General features: G+C 38.8%; 1 protein-coding gene across 2 annotated transcripts in view; it reads left to right on the top strand.

Moving 5' to 3' along the window:
• Positions 1-20117, top strand: part of CD109 (CD109 molecule) — a 69234-nt gene that overhangs the window by 36223 nt on the left and 12894 nt on the right. Inside the window, exons 19-30 of one of the 2 annotated variants that reach the window (XM_053973921.1) lie at positions 670-787; positions 2987-3100; positions 3302-3520; positions 4203-4347; positions 5028-5204; positions 9260-9341; positions 10628-10856; positions 11375-11540; positions 12648-12838; positions 15189-15344; positions 15430-15495; positions 19736-19872. In XM_053973921.1, the coding sequence (XP_053829896.1) occupies positions 670-787; positions 2987-3100; positions 3302-3520; positions 4203-4347; positions 5028-5204; positions 9260-9341; positions 10628-10856; positions 11375-11540; positions 12648-12838; positions 15189-15344; positions 15430-15495; positions 19736-19872 (1800 nt within the window). Of the gene's footprint in view, positions 1-669; positions 788-2986; positions 3101-3301; positions 3521-4202; positions 4348-5027; positions 5205-9259; positions 9342-10627; positions 10857-11374; positions 11541-12647; positions 12839-13342; positions 13486-15188; positions 15345-15429; positions 15496-19735; positions 19873-20117 lie in introns of those variants that run through there. The other variant, XM_053973922.1, reaches the window with a different exon arrangement.

Below are 20117 nucleotides of genomic sequence, written 5' to 3'. Positions count from 1 at the left end.
TTTTTTGTGTAGGTTTCAGTAGCATTCTGTCCCCGTGCTGAAGAACACTGCATAAAAATGTAGATTTATATTCTGCTACCACCTAGAGGCCACAAGTGAGATTGGAGATGGAAAAAAAGATGAGTTGAGCAAATGCACAGAGCCTATAAAAGTCGTGGAGACAAAGGAAATAAGCTCTTACAAATGGGGAGAGAACAGATAGGGAGACCTAGACTTTTTCTCTACAGTACAGAAAAAGATGGTGATTAGCCCAGAAAGGGAAATTATTGCTGTCTACACCTAATTCAGTGAATAGATCAAACTGTCAAGTGACGGTGAAATCTGACCTGTGTCGTGAAGCACAAATCTTGTATTCTTTTACAGCTGAAAAGTTCAGGAAGCAGCCATCACCTGGGATGGTTTTAAAGGACCTGTAAAAGTGGATTACATGTAATGTGATCCAGTGTAATTACCTTCAATTCGTGTAATTTAAAATAATTTAAATTTTAAAAATAATTTGGATCCCATCACAATATTTCTAAATGGTTAGAAAAAGAAAAATGGATAATGAGCAGTTTTCTTTCCTGGAATTTGGACTTAAATTTTTCATGCATTTTAAACATATGTGTCCACTTAATGATATCTGTAGATGGATAGTTTTGAAAGTCTGCTCTCCCCTTCTGCCATCAGATCTGACACAGAAACCACAGTGGATGCCCTTGTACCTGACACCATCACATCCTGGGTAGCCAGTGCTTTTGTGATCTCTGAAAGCGGCGGGCTCGGAGTGACGACTGCTCCGGTGGAGGTACCATCTCCAGAACTAGAGAGTTCTCCTTTAGGGCTGGTGACACTGCAGCTTCTTGCTGGACTCTCTGATTTAGTTCTAACAGCAGCATCTCCTTGTACTAATGGAGAGATTGAGAGGTTGTGTGTGTTCAAACTGTAGAGAAAACATCACTGAAGACATATGTGCCACTGTATCTGCCTTCCCTTCCTGATCATATGAGTATCTAAGACTCCACACAGATATTTGGATGCCTATTTCTGTTGGAGTGTTTTTGGTTAAAGTACTTCCAGGATGTGCCCATTTCAGAATCTCTGTGTGTAGAAAGGCAGAATGACTATTTGGGAACAGTGTTCCATGCTTTCTTGGCTCTGCCCAGAGAGCAGTCCATGGGTTGGTAATTCATGCAGTGAGGTTTGCACACACTGGCAGGGGAGGGGTGGCTGGGATGTGAGAGGCATTTGTCTGCTGCCCTGCTAACAATTATGGCTAATGCTTACCCTAGGAGGGAGAACAGGAGGGTTGATTTAAGGCTAAATTTATCTGTCAAAAGCAGTCCTAGAGTAAACACAGGTACAACCTGCTCTGGGTAAACTTGCAGGGGACTTGGACTAGATGTCACCCAGAGGTCCCTCCCAACACAACCTTTCTGTGATAGGTGCTAAGTTTTGGATGACTTAGCTTGAGGAGCAGAGTGGACACTGAGAGCTAATATGGGATAACTGACAGTCTTGTTGCTCCCAAATTCCTGTGTCTTGAGGCTCTTTTCTTGCTTCCAGGTGTTTGAGGAGTTTAGCAATTTAAGCTGTATTCAGCAGCCGTCAGGTTAAATCTCTAACCTGAGGCTCCCAGTGTACAAGTGCAGTTGTCGTAGGATCACTCTGTATTCAAGGAAACCACTACTTAGAGAGTGGTTTAGCCAGTTTAAAATAGGAATTAATTCTTGAAGTCTCATTTAGCTAGTATTTTACATATGCAGAATAATCCATCCATTCATCATGTAAAGATCCTAGAGAAACTATGTTCCTATCAGACACAACTCCACTTCTATACCTAAGTTTAGAAAGGTTGAGACTGTAGTGGTGGGCTGTAGGTTTGCATCTTGGTTCCTAGACTGGTGTAAGCATAGCCTGAAGACAGCCAACTTACCCCTTTAAGTTCTCATGCCCTCAAATTCTTGGGGAGGGGCAATTTTTGAGATCCAAACTGAGATCTAGGTCCAGATTTCACAGTTGGCTGCTATACCAAGACACAGAGCTTGTGCTTTGAACATCCTGATCTGAACTCCACTATAGAATTTGGAGCCCAGTCTGGATTTTGTGGCTAAGGCTCCTTTGAGACTGGAATCTTGATTCTTGTTTCTTTCACTTGGCTTAGCAGAGATGGGACAGAAAGAGGAATAGTTTTTTGATTAAAACTGTAAGGAAATACACACTTGGCCTCTCATCCTCAAATGTGAGAAGGCTCCAAGTAGAACAGATGTTGAGATAATAATTTAGCTGTAATCACCCCCATGCACTGTTCAGTACTTCACTATGGTTGGGACATTTAGGTTGAGCTTAGAGTTCCATATGGCTGAAACATGTTAATCAGTACCATACAGAGAGGCAAGCAAAAGAAAGACATGAAAAATGTAATGGGGGAAATAAATGACATCTGCGTGCTTGATGTCATGTACTGCTTTGCATCCTGGTTTTATTTTGACTTCTCCTACACAGAGTGTCAGTAATTTTACTCAGTTTTATTTTTGTAATATACTGGCATATTCCTGAGTGTAAAAAATCAGTTTTAAAGAAAAGTAAAACAAAAAAGACAAAGAAAATGGGTACATAGGGAAAACCTTTACTATGAACTAGCTAAAAGTCTCCATCACAACTTCTCTAATGTTTAATATCTAAAGTTTATGATGCTGAGAGCTTTAGCAAACAACTTTTTTTTTAGAGAAAGCATTGGAATATTTGCTACCTAGAAAAAAAAAAGCGGAGGGATTTTTGTTTCTGAAACTCAGAACATTTGGAATATGTTTTTAAATACAAGCTGAATTAAAATACTTTTTAGTTGACATTTTGATAATAAAGGATAGCATGTCTTAGCCATTCTTATTGTACAGATGTTCATAAACATCTTGATCCCATTCAGCTTGATGAGACCTTACTATTGACTTCTTAGAGTCTTTCTAGACTCTGGTTGTAAGGGTTCATGGCTGATTTTGTTTTGCAGCTAGAAGTTTTTCAGCCTTTTTTCATTTTCCTGAACCTTCCATACTCCGTCATCCGAGGAGAGCAGTTCATTCTGGAAGTGAACATCTTTAATTATTTGAAAGAAGAAGCTGAGGTAATATAACAATCTCTTTATCTTCAAATGTTTCTAGATATTGCAAGGTTTTCATCACTGGTGGAGACCATATCTTTATGAGAACTGGTGTATTTTCTTTAGTGGGCAGACCTGTTTCTCTATACACAAAACAGGTGGCAGCTTATGAAAACACCTTTTCAAAATGAACACTTTGTATTGCAAATGTTACTGTATTTACAGGTTACTGTGATCCTGGATATGAATGATGCTTTTGAAATGATTCTAACATCCAATGAAATAAATGCTACAACAAATCAACAATCTATATCTGTACCGAGTGAAGATGGGAAAACTGTTCAATTCCCAATCAAGCCAAAACAGCTGGGAGAAATTCCCATCAAAGTGACAGCAATATCATCTGCTGCTTCTGATGCTGTTATCCAGAAAGTTTTAGTCAAGGTAAACAGTCTGCAGCTTGGCTTGTTCCTGAAGTAAATTGTTCCCAAAACCAGGCTACATAGTGCAGCAAAAGGCAAACCAGTGTACTTGTCTGCCTCTTGCTCTATGGTTGGTTTGGGGTCAGGTGGCTTTAAGTAGAAAACACTTCTTATAAAATAATTTTTTAGAAGTCCTTTAAAATTCTTCAGATCCCCTTCCAGGAATGAACAAGTAGATCTGTTCTACTACAGGTAGTTTGTCCAATCCTTCTTGAAAGCAAGGTGAAAGCTGTTTGTGTATCACTGAACCCCTGGTGCTGCAGCTAATTTAACAACCTGTGCAGAGCTGACCTGGTGACTGTTTTGGATAAGTGCAGTCGGTTTTGCCATACCTCTGGCTTTCATTCAGGCCTATTTTAGATTAACATTTCTGTATTTTGCTACAGGTGGAATTTTAGCCTCCAGACTTTCTGGTGAACCAGACACTGATAAGACTTGCCTAGCTTTGGATGTCTAAGTCTGATTCATGTTAGGCTTCATTTCATTGGAAGGTGGTAGACTTTTGTGTATCTCATCCTGCAATAAAAGCTTAATATTATAGAACCAAAGAATGGCTGAGGTTGGAAGGGAGTAGCATGACCTTCCTGCTCAGGGCAGGATCAACTAGAGAAGGACACTCAGAATCCCTGTCTTTGTCTTTACAGGCTGAAGGATTGGAACAGACATATTCTCAGACAGTCCTTTTGGATTTGACTGGGAATAAACGACAAGCAGTGTCAAAAACTTTGGAATTCACTTTTCCTTCCGATGTTGTAAGGGACAGTGAGAGAGTGCAGGTCACTGCTGTAGGTAAGAATTAACTTACTCTGTTTCTATCATTAGGGAATTAATTAAGGCATTAATTTTTCTTTAACTGCAATGTAAGTAGGTTGAATCATTAAGTCACAGTAATTTACCATCATGCATTAAGCTAAACCTTATGGATGGAGTGTTTTATTCCTTTAATTTGTTTAATTTATGACAGTATGGTGTTTGTAAGGTATTTTCAGAGTTAGAGGGTTGGATTTTGGTCAGGAAGGTCCTGCAAAGTTTGCTAGTATCCTGTTCTAATTCCAGTGTCTGCAGAATGATACCTATAACCTGACTAACTGTTGTTTACTGTGACACCTAGGCTTTGATAACTGTATGTGAGAGAAGAAATAAATGAAGTTTCAAATACATACCACTATTGAACCATTTTCCTGGATTAAATAGATTTAGGTTTAGATTAAATAGATTTTAGGTTATGTTCAGTTTTGTTTGTTTTGGTTTGGGGTTTCTTGTTTTTTTTTTTTTTTTAGTGGCAATTCTTTGAAATTAGCATAAAGTGGATCAGTAGATGAAGTATCTTTTCTGCCTGCTTAGGGGTGTTTAGTAGAAACATTCCTAATATATTTTCTCCCAATTTAGATTATACCACCCTTTATATATGAGGTATGCATTTATTTGCAGTAAGCTTTAGTTTATTTTTATTTAATTTTATCTTTCAGGTGATTTGCTTGGGCCTTCTATCAACGGTTTATCATCATTGATTAAGATGCCTTATGGCTGTGGTGAACAGAATATGATCAATTTTGCTCCAAATGTTTATATTTTGCAATATTTGACTAAAACCAGGCAGCTGAGAGAGGATATTAGATCAAAAGCAGTATCATTTATGAGAAAAGGTCTGTATGCATAAAAGAAAGATGTTAGATTTTTAAAAGCTCTTCCTGTGACTCTTCATCTGGTGTTGAAATATTGCTCAGTTTGTGTCATGAGAACTGGAAGAGAAACCTGTTTTTTTCTTTTTCTTCCTCTTTAGTCTGGGCTGATAGAACTAGACAGCAAATTATTTTGTTTACAAGGGCAAGTTTTCTCAGAAGAAAATCGTTGGTTTTGTGTAATTGCTTTTTTTCATCTGAGAAGTGCATTTTAGAAGATAATTCACACGGATTTCCTAGATGGTTATTACTTCTCATTTGATAAAACCACATGTGAGCGAACATTTCTGACCTCTGCCTGAGGCACAGCAGTATAAAATGAGTCAGTGAGCAGAGTGAACCATATTCATCCCACATCTTCAGTAACACATCCTGACCTGACGTGTCCTTGTAGAGCTCAAGGAGTGGCATTTGATCTCCTGGCTGGCTTTTTTGCCCACACAAATTTTAGGCTTGGTCAGAAGTGAACTCTAAAGCAGGACAATTTTAGGTGGAAATTGTTGTACATTTGAATCAGGAGATACTCCAGAACATCAGAGAGTCTGGAGACCACAGTTGCACTCTGGCTCTTGGATCAGACACTGTCTGACTGTGGTGTCCCACACTTGCCCTGAGTCAGTCTCATGCTGAGCCTGCTTCTCAGAGAGCAGTGACACCAGCCCCATGTGAGCTGCACCCCTACCAAGGCATCGTGATGACATTTTCAATTCTTGTTTACTCTCTCTTTTTTGTTTGATTTTTTTAAAGTTGTTGACATTTCCCTTGGAAAAGGCACAGCTCAAAATAAATATTCCTTTCATCGAGATTCCAATTTTCTGTCAAAGCAGTTAAATTATTTTTTTTTTTAAACCCTTCCTGCTACATGGTGTAGTTGAAAAGTACAGTGGGGAGGAAAAGATGTGTTATGTAAACAGCTATTCTGAAGTTTGTAAGCAATCTGTCACTCTTTTAAGACTGAACTTTGGTACCATAGTTTTCTGAAGTTTTCCAGTAGTGGATTTATTTAAGTTATTTCAAAACAAATGAAAGTTACAGGTTTAAATGCCACTTATATACAGATTGTATTGTGTTCTTAACTTTGTTCTGAGGCTCTGAATTGAGGTATGTAACACTGTAGGTGCAAAACATTAGGTATGCTGAAATATTTGCAACTTTAACATAGAAAAGAGTCACAATCTACAAATATTCGGGGGTTTTTCTGCTTTATTGTAATAATTGTTTCTGTTGTTGCACTGATTATTTTTTCAAGTGTAATCTTCAAGTTGAAATTAACTTTAGCTTAAGATGCAATTTTCATAGGCTCAGCTTTTGAAAGGATTATTACGAGGTTTAATTGAAAACAGACTATTTCACATGTCATAATGCACCAAGTATTTAAAAAAGTAAGCCCAGATTCTGAAGTAAATATAATTAATTTATGAATAAATACTTGTGAGAAGAAGGGATCATGTAGCTAGCAGAAACTGCTATATGATCTTTCTTTTAGCTGTTTTATTTACTTAGAACAAAGGCAAAGCCAAAGAAAAGTTGCCTTTTAAGCACATTTCTTAATTGTGTTAATGACAAATCCCATCTTTAAATCACATTTTCTGAAATGAAGAAAAAAACCCTGGTTGGTCTGAAAGCTTTGTTGTTAGACCCAAAGAGGTAAAGACTTTGAGCAGAATTTCCAAACTGTGTAAAAGGTGGGATCCTTTAGATCTTCCACATCTTTCTGAAGTCCTTTCCATCCTGATACATTCCTCTTCCAGCCTTGTGAGCTCTTTTCAGCGAGCCTGCTACATCTCTTGGGTTCCAGCCAGCCCTCTGAGAATAGCAGTGGACATCTTCATAACAGGATCCTCCTTTTCCTTCCACGTGTTGACGTTTGGAGTATCGTTTTTCACGCGTGACTGAGCGTCTGTTGGACTGAGCGCGGCGGCTCGCGGGAGCCTCCAGGTCTCCCGTGCCAGCATTCCTGCAGCCGTTCCCCTGTCAGATACGCTCGTGCCTGGAGACTTTTGCGTGACTGCAGCAGGGCTGGCACCGAGACGAAAGCAAGCAGAATGTAGGAAATAGCTGAGTGATCTCTCTCTCCTGCTGGTTCTGCTCCTCTTTCTGATCTGTACATTCTGAGATGAATTTGTGCCTGTGTAAGGGTTGCTCAGCGGTCTTTCTCTAGGCTGAAAGTTGTAGTCTAGTGCTTTTACACTACCAGCAGGATGATGATTATAATACTCATTGCTGTATGTTGCCAGTTCTGCAAAGAAGCAGAAGACTGTATTTTCAGGCCTTGCAGTCAGATACTTTTGAAGAGGAAGCAGTCTGTTTGTGTATATACATGTATTTGTGCTCCTCATAGAACATTATTTGGAGGCTTAAACTTTGATAGTGACTTTTTCTTTTCTTGGGGAGAATGCCACTCATTCCTCCTTTTTCCTTCCATTTAAGAGTGCTTTTACTTAGTATCATTAACTGAGATGACAGGTATGTCTGTATCTGAAAGATTCATCAGTTTTAGTGACATAATTAGCCACTGTCATGCTAAATACATGATAAACCTCCTGTATTAAAGAAAAAATTTTGATTGCAAATTCTTCTAAAGAAGATCCAAAAGCTAGATTTATTGCTACTGGGGGTTACATGGGAAGGTACCCAGATACACTGTAGCAGATTCACAGCTTTGTTTCTCATTCTCTTCTATTACAGACAGACCATGACCAGGAATTCATCTTGTACTGGCACTTAGATTGAGGGACCAGGCTATTTGTTTCTCAGTAATTAGGGGTATGGTTCACTCACTGTATCTACAGTCAGGATGGTATGGAAGTGGGTGATTAATCCTTTATCAGTGAAAACAAGGAACATTTTTCAGGGTTGTAGTTACAGTTGCAACTGGATGGACCTCATGGGACATATTTGTGTAAATTCATTCACTTGTGTAGGACTTACTGATGGTTGCCTGAGAGTTTTCTTTCTGCCTGTCTGATCCTGTATTTTGTCTGTATCTGTCAGGTCTTTGATTAATGAGCATACTTTCTTAATTACAATAGCTAAAATAGTTGAACCATGGGAAAAGACAAAGTGGAGGGAAAGACAAGATGTGTTATGAAATTCTATAAATAGATGCTGTTACTATTCTAGATTCACAAATGGCAGGCAAAATGCAAGGGAAGAAAGGCCTTAGATATCAGAAACTACAGTGAGTAGTAAATCATAGGTAGCTCTTCATTTCTAACATGAATGAACACTGGTTCTGTACAGAAGTAATCTACAAGTGAGAATGCTGCTGGTGGTTGTGAGCAGCCAGTGACCCTTTGAGGCCCTTTTATTATGGATGTCCTGCAGTCAGGAGATAGCTGCACTTGCTCAGGATATTGAAAAAATCTTAGGATAACATTTTAAATAATTCTCAGGATTTCAGGATCTTCAGGTCTTTTGAAATTTTTCACTCATTTCAGAACAACCTCTTCCAACTTGCTTTTTCTGATAGCAAGCCTGCTGATTTGGCAAAAGCCACCTGAAGGGGAGGCCTGGTTTTCCAGCAGCATTTGTAGCCTTGTCCTTCCAGTTGGAAAACACTTAATTTTTGCTTGTCCTTCCTTCTGCTGTAACAATAGAGCACTTCTGTAGGTACACAAGATCCCCAAAATGATGAAGCAATGAACTATAGAACAGAACTTCTCTGTTCTGCTCTCACTGCTCTGCTTCTGGAGCCCCCAGGTGTGTGGGAGCACATCTCTGCAATGTTTGGGTGGCTGATGAGCAGCCACAGGAGCTTCTGGTTCTCTTTTTGTAGATGGATCCTTTGTGTTACTACTGCCCACCTCCTCACCATTTTCTATGTGGTTTTGTGTGTTCCTGCATGTGTGGGAGGTTTCTTAAGAAATACAAGCTTATTGTAAGTTAAGTTCTGCCCTTCTCAGCCTTAGAAAGTGCCTTGGTTCATACCAGCAGTTTTAGTTCCAGTTCATGCAGGAACCCACATGAGAGGAAAGTATTCAATACCTGTCTCTACTGTCTCTACTTTTCCACTTCAGGCTACCAAAGAGAGCTACTTTTCCAGAGGGATGATGGCTCTTTTAGTGCCTTTGGAAATGAAGATCCCTCTGGGAGCACATGGTGAGTAGTTCTGCCAGAATCATTGTGGAATTTTAGTTTTTTAGATATTTTCCCTGCATCTGAAAAGTTTTTGTGAAGCTGGTAAAAGTTTCCAGCTGTATTAGCCTTCTGCCTGGTTTTCATTAGGTGTTTAGGCCAACTGTTTCTTGCTGGATAACATATTGTCAAAGGCATTATTAGGACAAGGCTTTTTAATTTTGGGAAAAAAAAAAAAAAGGAATGTTGAATTATTTTAACCAGGGAAATAGTTTAGTCTGAATAGTTTAGTTTTTTCTGTTGTTTTCCTCAAAGGAATGAAGAATAACAATTAAATTAGTTATTCTTGCACTTGACTGAAACAATTTAGGGCTGTGTGATCATCACTGCTTCAATCAGATTATCAGTTATCTCCATACTGGAAGCTGAAGACTGACTGAGGCATTTTGTAGGGAGTGAGCAGAGTTACTGGTGGTAGAAATTTGTTCTACTTGCATCTGTCACACTTCCTTTAATTGAGACTGTAAACACAGCTGAAAAAGCCTTTTGAGTGCTGAGGTTCACTCCAGGAAGCATACAGAGCATAGTCATGGAAGCCAGAGAGATAAAGGAGAGAGGTTCCAGCACTTTGTTCTGCTAGCCCTTGTTCAGTTTAGACATACTGACGAGTTTCAGTACCTGCTTCTGTCCCTGTTACTGTGCCACTGAATGAGACTTTCTTCTGCACTCAGTGGGCATCTTTCACTGACATCAGCAGGATTTGCCTTTGACTCAGTGTTGATGGATTGCAAGGTGAAGATTGTTTACCTATACTGGCAACTCTAGTACTTAAACAGTGCAGTGACAAATTACATGAATGCACATTTGGAAAGAGGGGAGTCGAGGGATAATGTGGGCTTAATAATGAAACAACAAAGGTTGTTTCAAGGATATCATTACAGGGATAGTGCTGGTAATTAACATCACACCCGTAACTGCCTTACCTTGTAAATTATAACTTCTGTCTAGCAGCAGAAGGCAGGAGAGCAACATTTGAATAAAGATACACTGGCAGACTCAGAGTCTATACCCTGTATTTATTTTTGAAACATAGCTGCAGAAGGGGTGATCCTCAGGAAAAAGGACATATCTTAATTTTTTGGTGGATTAAGTTTATTCTGCTTGCTTATCTGGGTGAGATGTGCATTTTGCTCTGCTTGGTAGGGGTGTGTAGAGCACCTTATGCTTTATAGTATTCTGCTATCATCTGAAACAGAAGAAGATGTAATGCATGGCTAATTTTGACTTACTTGATCAACCTTTTCCCCAAGGTTATCAGCTTTTGTATTGAGATGTTTCCTTCAAGCTCGTCCTTTCATAGATATTGACAAAGATGTACTCATGGATACAGCTAAGTGGATTGTCCGTCATCAGAAATTAAATGGAGAGTTCCAGGAGCCTGGGAAAGTGCTACACAGTGATCTTCAAGGAGGCACCAACAATCCAATTAGTCTCACAGCTTACATCATGTCATCCCTCCTAGGGTTCCCAGATAAACAGGTATTGGAATTGATAAATATGATTCATCGTTATAAGAATGCTTCATAAATTTTCATAGTACCTGGCAAACACTTGGTAGTTAATAGAAATAGAGGAATATTTGAACACAAAATCTAAACTCATTTTGTTGCATATCCCTTACCTATTTAAAGCAATGCAAAGTTGTGTTAAGCCCTTCAGTTTTATATTTGCAAAATCTAAAGGCAGTTTCTGATAGCAAGAATACTGTCATGACTTGAGTCCAAGAACTTGGAAAGAAATTTCTTGGGCAGAACTCGTCTTAAAGATATTAGGCATTCCAGTTGATTTAATTGAAATTATTCATTTTCATTAAGGCAATGCCAGATCAAAAGGCTTGCCTTTGAGATTCATGACTCTGAAAGAGATTTTCATTGTTTCTTGGCTGTGATTTGGGGATAGTAATTTCTCTGGTTCAGTACAAATTTTTCTTTCACATTTTTCTATTCAAAGATATATTTTATTCACTGTACATTCTTTAATATTATCTTCATTTCCAGCATGCTTATGCCATCAAGACTGCTACAAACTTTCTAGAAGATAAATTAGCAGAGGGCATTTCAGATAATTACACATTGGCACTTGTGACATATGCATTGTCCTGGGCAAAAAGTCCAAGAGCGAAGGAAGCACTGAATATGCTGAACCAGAGAGCAGAACACCAAGGTACTGCACAAATATCTTAAACAGTTGTACAGATAGATTTTTGTCAAATTTAAAAATGTCTATCACATATCTACAGCTCTGTGTTCAGAATTCAAGTCTGTTCAGAGTACAATATAGAGAATTAGCTGTGAAGTCTGGAGACAGCCTTAGTAAGAAGTGTCCATAAATGAGTGACAATTCACAACAAGGCTTGGGCCTTCAGTCTCAGTTACCGTGTTCTGATAGCAGTACTGTGATGCTGTTGAAGGCCATGACTTGTCAGTTTTCCTGTTTTATTATGCACCTTGTATGATCAGCCTGGTTAAAGAGGGATAGATGGATGAAGTTCACTGTTCCAATGTAGTTTGAGAGATCAGGAGGGTATTGGGGAGCAATGTGTATTGGCAAGACCAGGTGAAGTACTGGGCTTTCTATAAGGCAATACAGAGGTCTGTTGCACTTTCTCTGGGGACCTATCGTCTCAGTGTATTTAACTTCTTTCAAGTTCAGCTGAATTCTTTTTCCTAATTTGGGGGAAGAACAGACCATATGGAGTATAAGAAATGGAAGCTTTTGGCTCAGAATAGTAACTGTCGTCTTGAAAAATTCAAAGGAATTCATGTTGTAGCCTAGCAACGGAGCCTTTTGAGTGTCCATCTATGTTTACTGAGTTAGGCCTTTTGGACAGTCACTTCTTGGAAGAGTGACTTCCTTTTTTTGGGAAGGCTTCACTTGAGAATGAGCCTACTGAGCAGCTGTGCTGCCTGAAGTGCCTTCTCTGGTCCTGAGAGAAAGGAGCACTGGAACAACAAGGTGGCCTTTTCAGAAGGGCTTCTTTATGTGAGCACTTCAGGCTGACGAGGAAAGGATCAATGTAAAATTCACTGAAATCAGTTGAGCAACTATTTAGACTCCAGCTTTTTTTTTTTTGTATCTGGATTCAGACATTGCTGAGGAAGTACTTAAGTCAGTCCTTTAGGTGGAACACACACCTAAACATTAACACAATGTCATAGATCATTGCTAGAGCTCATGTATAAGCATGAATGAAGAGGTTTTCCCTAAGACTTTCCCAGAAATCCAAAGACTTCAGTCTGTGGATCAGGTTATTATTGGTTCCTTTTACAGGAGAATTTCGGTTTTGGGTAACACCTGCTTCTGAAATTTCTGACTCATGGCAGCCACGGTCCATTGATATTGAACTTGCAGCATACGCTCTGCTCTCTCATTTTCATCAAGACAGATTAGCTGAGGGGATCCCTATTATGAAATGGTTAAGTCATCAAAGAAACCACCTTGGGGGATTTTCATCTACTCAGGTAATATCTTGTCTTAAGGGGTTTTGCTATACTTTCTAAACAAGTAGTGTATATTTCAAAATAAAAAGGGACCATTCTTACATAATATTTACTGAGTTTTGTTTTGCTGTAATAGCCTTGGTTATGTACAAGCTTGCATTATTGGCATCTTACTCCTGAACTGCCAGTTTTAGTATTTTTGGCAAGTCTAATAAAAAATAAGATTTAGAAGGAGACCTTCTTTATATAATGTCCTAATAACAAATTAGGAAGAAATAGTAGTGCCTGTGGAAAAGTAATTAAACATATTTTCAAAATAAGTATGATGAATATATGTGCTTACTTCCTTTACAAAGAGAGAAGCCTCTTTTTATTCTTACCATGTGTGGGTCCTCAAACTCCTGAAAGGCTATTAACTTAGCCTTTAACTAAAGAGTGTAGGTTTTAGAAAAGCAGCCTAACCTAATCCCTCTTTTGGCAGTTGGTCTTAACTAAATTATGTACTTTGTCCTTATTATTGCATAGATTTTTGATGGGCCATGAAATTTGGAAAATCTTCACTATCTCCAGGAGGTTTCCATGTCATTGAAGCCACATCTTGTAAGCTGTGCTGGCATCCAAAAAATTAGATAGTACTTTGGATTGTACTGGTTTAAACCAGCTTTTAAATGAACTACAAATGCTGATCACAATAAAATGTCACATTTCATCATGCTGCTTGGTACCAAGGTGTACAGTCTATCCTTCATTATTTTCGCATGCTGGTTGGTATTAATCTGAGAGAAATGTGTTCTGGGTAAAATGCAATTTAAGAACTGGCTTGGTTCCCCTGAAGTATTTTCCAAATGTGCTAATTCTTGCTTATTATTTGGAGAGGTTGATTGAAGCATTAAATGAGTTCTAAAAGCTTTTCTCTATTCTCCAGAAACCTATTTTACTTGGAAGTTTGGAAATCTAGCAACATATCATTTGCCCTTGAGGGTAAAATTAAGAAATTAATTTAATCCTTTTGTTCTTCCATAGTCTAAATTGTTTAGATTTCAAAATTGCTCCAGTATCTTGTTAGATGCCTTTTTTAATTTGTAGAAATTACTCCACAGTTTTTCACTTAACTACTAAGTTTGCTTTAAAAAATAATGTTTGGAGTGTTTCCTTCCATGAGTTTATTACATAAGAAACTTAATATATTGTTGAACAGTAAGGGGAAAAGCATTAAGTTGCATGTGTGATGCTTTATAAGTCAGGGTGTAGTAATTCACCACAGTCTGTATACATGATACAGCTTACTGTGAATTTGCAGTTGCTAATCAGCTGATCTTTCTGCATTTTAAGAAACCAGTGAAGCAGGTCATCTCAGACAAGGATATGGCATGGGAAAGACAGTGTTTTTTTTATCAGTTAGGCTGAATAGTAAGCCCATACCAGCCCCTTAAAGTATGGCACAGTCATCATGTTGTAGTGAATGAATTTCTGTTATGTTAGAATTTTGTTACTAGAAGTGGCCTAATAATAAATAAAGTATCTGTATGCCAAGCCTGAAAGGCCAATTTCTTCACTCTGATTGGTTAAAAATAGGTGCAAAATGAACTGCATGAACAGTAAAAATCCTTGAGAAGAATAGAGACATCTATTTGATTACTGTATTTCTTCCCAGAAAATAATGGATGTTAAAATTCTTATTCCCTAAATTGTGCTGGACCAAATGTCCCAACTCTCGTGTTCAAAACCTGGAGAGCTAAGCCTACAGTCGCACACAAAGATGAAAAAAAGTATTTTAAGTACATATATGAATGTGTGGTTAAACAATTACACAAAACCTTTGGATCAAATACAGAGAGTAAACTGGGCTGAAACCCTTTGAAATTGTTGCTGAGTGGCTGATAAAAATTCATTTCAGCCTTTTGTTAAGATTAGTGTTAGTAATTTTTCAGACCTGTAGCTTTGGCATCAACGATCAAGGCACCCTGAAAAACTCCTGTGCAGTACTGAGTACTTAATGCATAGTCACTAAATAAATCTAGAAAATAGCAATGTTGTTACTTTCCTCTGTGTCTTTCTCCATGGTTGGTGTGTAATTCCGACTGTTGTGTCTTTCACCTTGTCAGGTGTTGCACGTACATTGCACGAGAGGAAAACTTCCTTGGCTGGCTCCCACCTCATTTTCCATTCCCATAATAGCTAACTTCTTGTCTTGTGTTGCTCTCTCTTCTGGGCTGGGATCTTCATGCCAGGGGAATCCAGAGATACGGAGGTGGCTGCAGGAAGATTCCAGCATAATGAACAAATGGGTCAATGCAGGTCCCCAAGGCATGGTCTGTGTGCTGTGCTGGCTGCTTCTTTTCAATACAGAAGGGTTTGTTTCTCTTGACAGGACACAGTGGTGGCTCTACAAGCCTTGAGTCTGTTTGCAGCTCTCACTGTGGCAAGCAAAACAGAAATGGATATAACAGTGACAGCCCCTTCTTTGGAAATGCCAGAAACATTCTCAATTGATACTCGAAACCGTTTCCTGCTTCAGACTAAGGAGGTACTGTAAAAAGTGAGGAATACTTCTGTAAAGTCTGCTAGCTGAAAGTACTTTGAAAATACTGGTTTGGTCATCTTTCTTTCAGATTCCCCCTGCACAACAAATGACAATTACAGTATCAGCGGAGGGAATGGGATTTGCTGTCTTTCAGGTAGGCAATGCAGGCAGTCAGGTAGGTATTCTTGCTGAAGATATTCTTGCTGAAGATATGTTTTCTGTAAGGAAGGTGTGTTTTGAAAGTTTTATAAAACATGTTAATAGGAACAGTCATCCAAAATGTCTTAAATCAGTAGCAAAGCACTTCACTAACTGAGGAATGCTATGAATAAAATATGGATATATTCCTGTAATTTCTGACCAATGGCATTGCCTTTTAAGTACTGCTTTGGGGCAGTTTTGGGGCCCTTCCATGAGCCAGAGCTGTATCAAAGCAGCCCTGTCCTCCTGCAGAAATGCAATGTTCATTTGCAAGACAAAGGACTGCAGTGGTACACTGGCAGACACAGAGTTCAGAGTAAAACAGGTATGTGGACTAGCAGAAATGCCTCATTGAGAACCTGTGGTAAACCATAATAAGGCACAGATCAATACAGAATAAGATTGCATTGCTAGTTACAAGAATTATTTTCCTTTCATTGAAGTAGACAGCAACAAAAACTAAAACTAAGAGGTTAATTACAGCTAGGTTGTCCAGCAGTTTTTACAGTGTTCTGAAATAGCATGAAGAACAGAGTCAAAGGATCCTGCAAACTGTAAACAGTAATAGACACTTAGCATCAACCAAAAGTGTGGGCATGGCAGAAAGTGGAAGGAGAAATACCGTATCAGAAAACAGTGCTAGATCTAACTCAATATGGCCTGCACTAGATCTCACTTCCCCAGTGCCCTCTCCATGGCAATTGGTTGTGACCACACAGGTGAAAGAGCAGGCCTTGGAAAAGCTAGCAGAAATACTAGTCTTTGAGCATGAGAGACTAATTTTATTGAAAGTATAAATTTATACTTGATGACTGTGTCACAAAATGAGTTCCTACTGGACAACTAGTCACACTTGAGAAAACTGATCCAAAGCCACCTTTAAGTGTCTCCAAGTTTTATGCCAGGTCAGATTATATCTGTTCCATCCAATCTGTCCTTCACTTTAGCATTCTTATGCATCTGGGAAGCAAAAAAAAAAAAAAAAAAGCCTGGTGATGGTTGGTAAATGTGCTTTGGGATAAAATACCTTTTCTTTTCAAAGAAGTCTTCACAGCTGCCTATCAGCAGTGAACAGCAGCTGTAGGTACACCTCATTCATTAACCACCAGTCTGCAAAATCCACAGTGCCATAAATCACAACCCATGTTTATTAATTCCCAGAAGTACAAATGAAGTTTACAGCAAAGTAAAAGTTTCAGAGGATAATTTAGATTCAGACTTGCAGGCCAAGATAGGAGTGAACATCTCAGCAGGACTGTATTCACACATCTGTGGTTTCAGTGTGCCTGTGTGTGTCATTGTGTGGAATGTAACAAAGTGGGGCTCCAGAACAGTTAAGACTACTTAAGCCTAATCATTGTTGGGAAATATTCCCTGATATTAAGTCAGTTAATTTGTCAGGTGAGCTGATGAAAAGCTTTTCAGCAAATTGTTTCTTGCTGGAAAACACTGATTTGTTGAAATTAATACCTTTTGTAAAAACACATTGGTTCCATTTACATTATTTCCAGCAGGAAAATTTCACATTCAAACTAGCATGTCTGTTGAAGACTGGGAAGAAGTCTTCCACTGAGAATAGCCAATTGACTGTGGTGGGAGCATTCCCTGGGGGTGTATAACACCAGGGTTTAAGTTCCTGGTTTGTTGCATGAACGTGGAAATGTGCTCACAAAGAACTGCTGTTCAGGAACCAAGGCTAGATTACCTTGTTCTTTTAGGTCACTGTGCTGTTGCCTCTTTTCCTGAAGCTTTGAGTCAGAGATGCTGTGACTTGATTCAGAATATTGCACTTAACACCCTGGAGTAGTTCCTCCAAAACCTTGTCTTTGCTGAGATCAGTTCCTTCCTTCTCCTTCCTTTGGCAGATCTGGTATTCTAAAAGAAAGAGCGCTGAGGACATTGAATGAGATTTCTCTTTTTTCCCAGACATAGGCTAGGTCTGGATCAGATTTAATAAATCAGATAGCATATGACATTGCAATCACATTTCTTCAGCTGGGTTTCATTGTCTTGGGCCTATCAGAGTACAGTGGTAAGAATCACTGTTCTGGGATTTGGCTTTCTCGCCAAATGTAGCATGTCAAAACAGTAATTCATTTAAATACCACACAACACAAGATTAAATCCATTCATGGAAACATCGTGCTTTCCCAACAGAATGGATTCTTAGGGAAAAAAAGTGAAATCTCACTGTCTATGTGTGCAAGTTGGCAGTGCATTCACTCCTGACCCTTCAGGATCTCATAAAATGTATTTATTTTGGATATTATGATTGTAAAGGCAGACATTTACTTACAGCTTTTTGGTCCTGGTGTCAACAAAGTTTCCAAGCTTGTCTCTCCATTGTAGCTATATCCCATTGTGGGTATATCCCGTGCATGACCTAAGACACTTACTCTGAAAGAGGGAAGAGAGGATAGGTTAGGGTATTACAAAAGATGCTCTAGAGAAAGAAGTCAAAGAAGCAATCTTCCTTAGGAGGCCTGCTGAAAGAAACACCTCTCTGCTGTCTGGAACCGCTGTGAACTGGTCTTGACACATCACTAAAATAATTGGCATGGCCCATGCCTTCTTGGAAGGAAGGAGAATGCCACTAAAATCTAGAACTAGCAACAAGGGGAGGGTGGACAGGCTCAGACAAGGATGAGTATGGGCAAAGTGGATAGGTGAACAAGATCTCCTTGATCTGATGAGGTATAGAGAGGGAATAAGGAAAAAAACTCAGAATTCCCTGTTGCTCATTACTGGAAACAATGACTGTTTTTTCCACTCGGTGTATTTTTGCTGAACTTAGGCAGAGGACTGAATGTTATTTATTGTGATGGTACTGAAATGGGTACATGATGAAATGCACACATATTTCTCTATTACCATTTGAATGGATGTTGAGTACTCAGAAAGGGACAGAAAATATTGGAGATGTTTTCATTGAATTCACATGCTCAGTCAAGCTCATTTATGCTGCTAGTTGAAGAAGAAAAAGGATATGCATTGATTAGGGGATTATAAATGTGCCATATTTTTGGAAGTGTAGCGCAATTGATAGTGTCAGCTACTATTTGAAGCATCACTCATGCAGAAAACTAACTTTTATTTTTCTCTCCTTGGGCCTCTCATCAGAACTGGTTGCACTATACACAAGACTGGACCAGTTCTGCCTTCAGCTTTGACAGTTGCCTTTTAGAATTTAAGAAATGCAGTTGCACATTTTGTTAATTTAATGTGAGTTTCTGTATAATAGCCTTCTGTCCCCAAAGTGACTGTGTATACAGAAGAAGGCTTTAATTAAACTCTGTGTTGTGAAAACGTTTTCCTTCATTGTCATGAGAAACAGGGGAAAAGAAAGTCAAGACTGTAACAGCAATAGCTTATTCCATGAAAATACTAGCTGATTGACCTGTTCAGTATGTGGTTTCAGAACTTCCTGCCTTGGCAGTAAATTCCCATTCATTAGCTTTTTCTGGCAAAAGTTAAAACAGTTTTGTTTCTATGGTGACAGATTGTTGAGGCACTGCTTTTGGTGTGCCTTCAGCTGGCAGGCTTTCTAGATTGGTTTCATCCTTGATACTGTCTTCTCCTGTGGAGTAGTTGTGCATGATAAATCTTCACAGTTGCACCATGGCTGTCCTGAGTGTCTCTGCAGAATTGGCTCTGCACTCATACAGCATGCTATATTCAGCAATGTTGGGCAGGGCAGTGGGAATTGTGCATAGAGATGGAAAGAAGGAGCATAATTTTTGTATCAAAAAGTGAGAGACGTGGCGGCAAAAGCAAAAATCAGAAATTAAAGACGATTCCCTCAGTTATCCAGATAAACACATAACATGGTAGGGGGGTTCTTCTTTACTTTTAGTAGAAAAATAAGCAGAAGGTGGCTAAAGTAACTCCCCTTGCAAGACTCCAACATGCATTTTGCTTGGCTAAAAAAAAGGGAATGAAAAGTGCTTCTGGAAAATCAGTCCTTCTACAATGGTTTCAGGTAGCAAATGGAAAATTGTCAGTCCAAATTTAAAGGTATGAGAGGGCCTTGTCCAAGTTATAGGTTAGCAAGTCAATTATAGGCTAGCAGGTCTGTGCAAATGTGTATTTTCTCATGTGAATGCTCCTCTGGCATTATGGTGTTAGCAACTTAGTGTTTAAACCACGCTGATTTGCTTTACGTGTCACCTGATGTCTGTACTTGCAATCCACAGCTCAATGTTATGTACAACACAAAGCACACAGATCAGAGGCTCAGATCTGTCCAAAATCAAGAAGCCTTTGACTTGAATGTTGATGTAAAAGATGATAAAGAGGATAAAAACCACTTGACTTTGAATGTGTGCACAAGGTAGGTAAATCAGTTGGAGCATCTCATATACGTCCTTGTATATACCAACTTTAGATTGCTTTAAATAAACTAAATTATCAGTTTCTTTGTATGAATTTACTAATGTCGGGGATATAAATGTATACCTGAAGAAAACAAAAATTACTTTGCACAAATTATAGTAGTGAAACTAAGAATCAATTTATAAATCAATTTTTGCTGGCCAGGTTAGTAGTTTTTTTACTATTATGCATAAAGGTCGACGT

This window comes from Vidua macroura, chromosome 3 (genome assembly GCF_024509145.1).
Source record: "Vidua macroura isolate BioBank_ID:100142 chromosome 3, ASM2450914v1, whole genome shotgun sequence".
Lineage (NCBI taxonomy): Eukaryota > Metazoa > Chordata > Aves > Passeriformes > Viduidae > Vidua > Vidua macroura.
The sequence above is the reverse complement of the archived record's forward strand: the minus strand, read 5'-3'. Positions and strand labels throughout refer to the sequence as shown.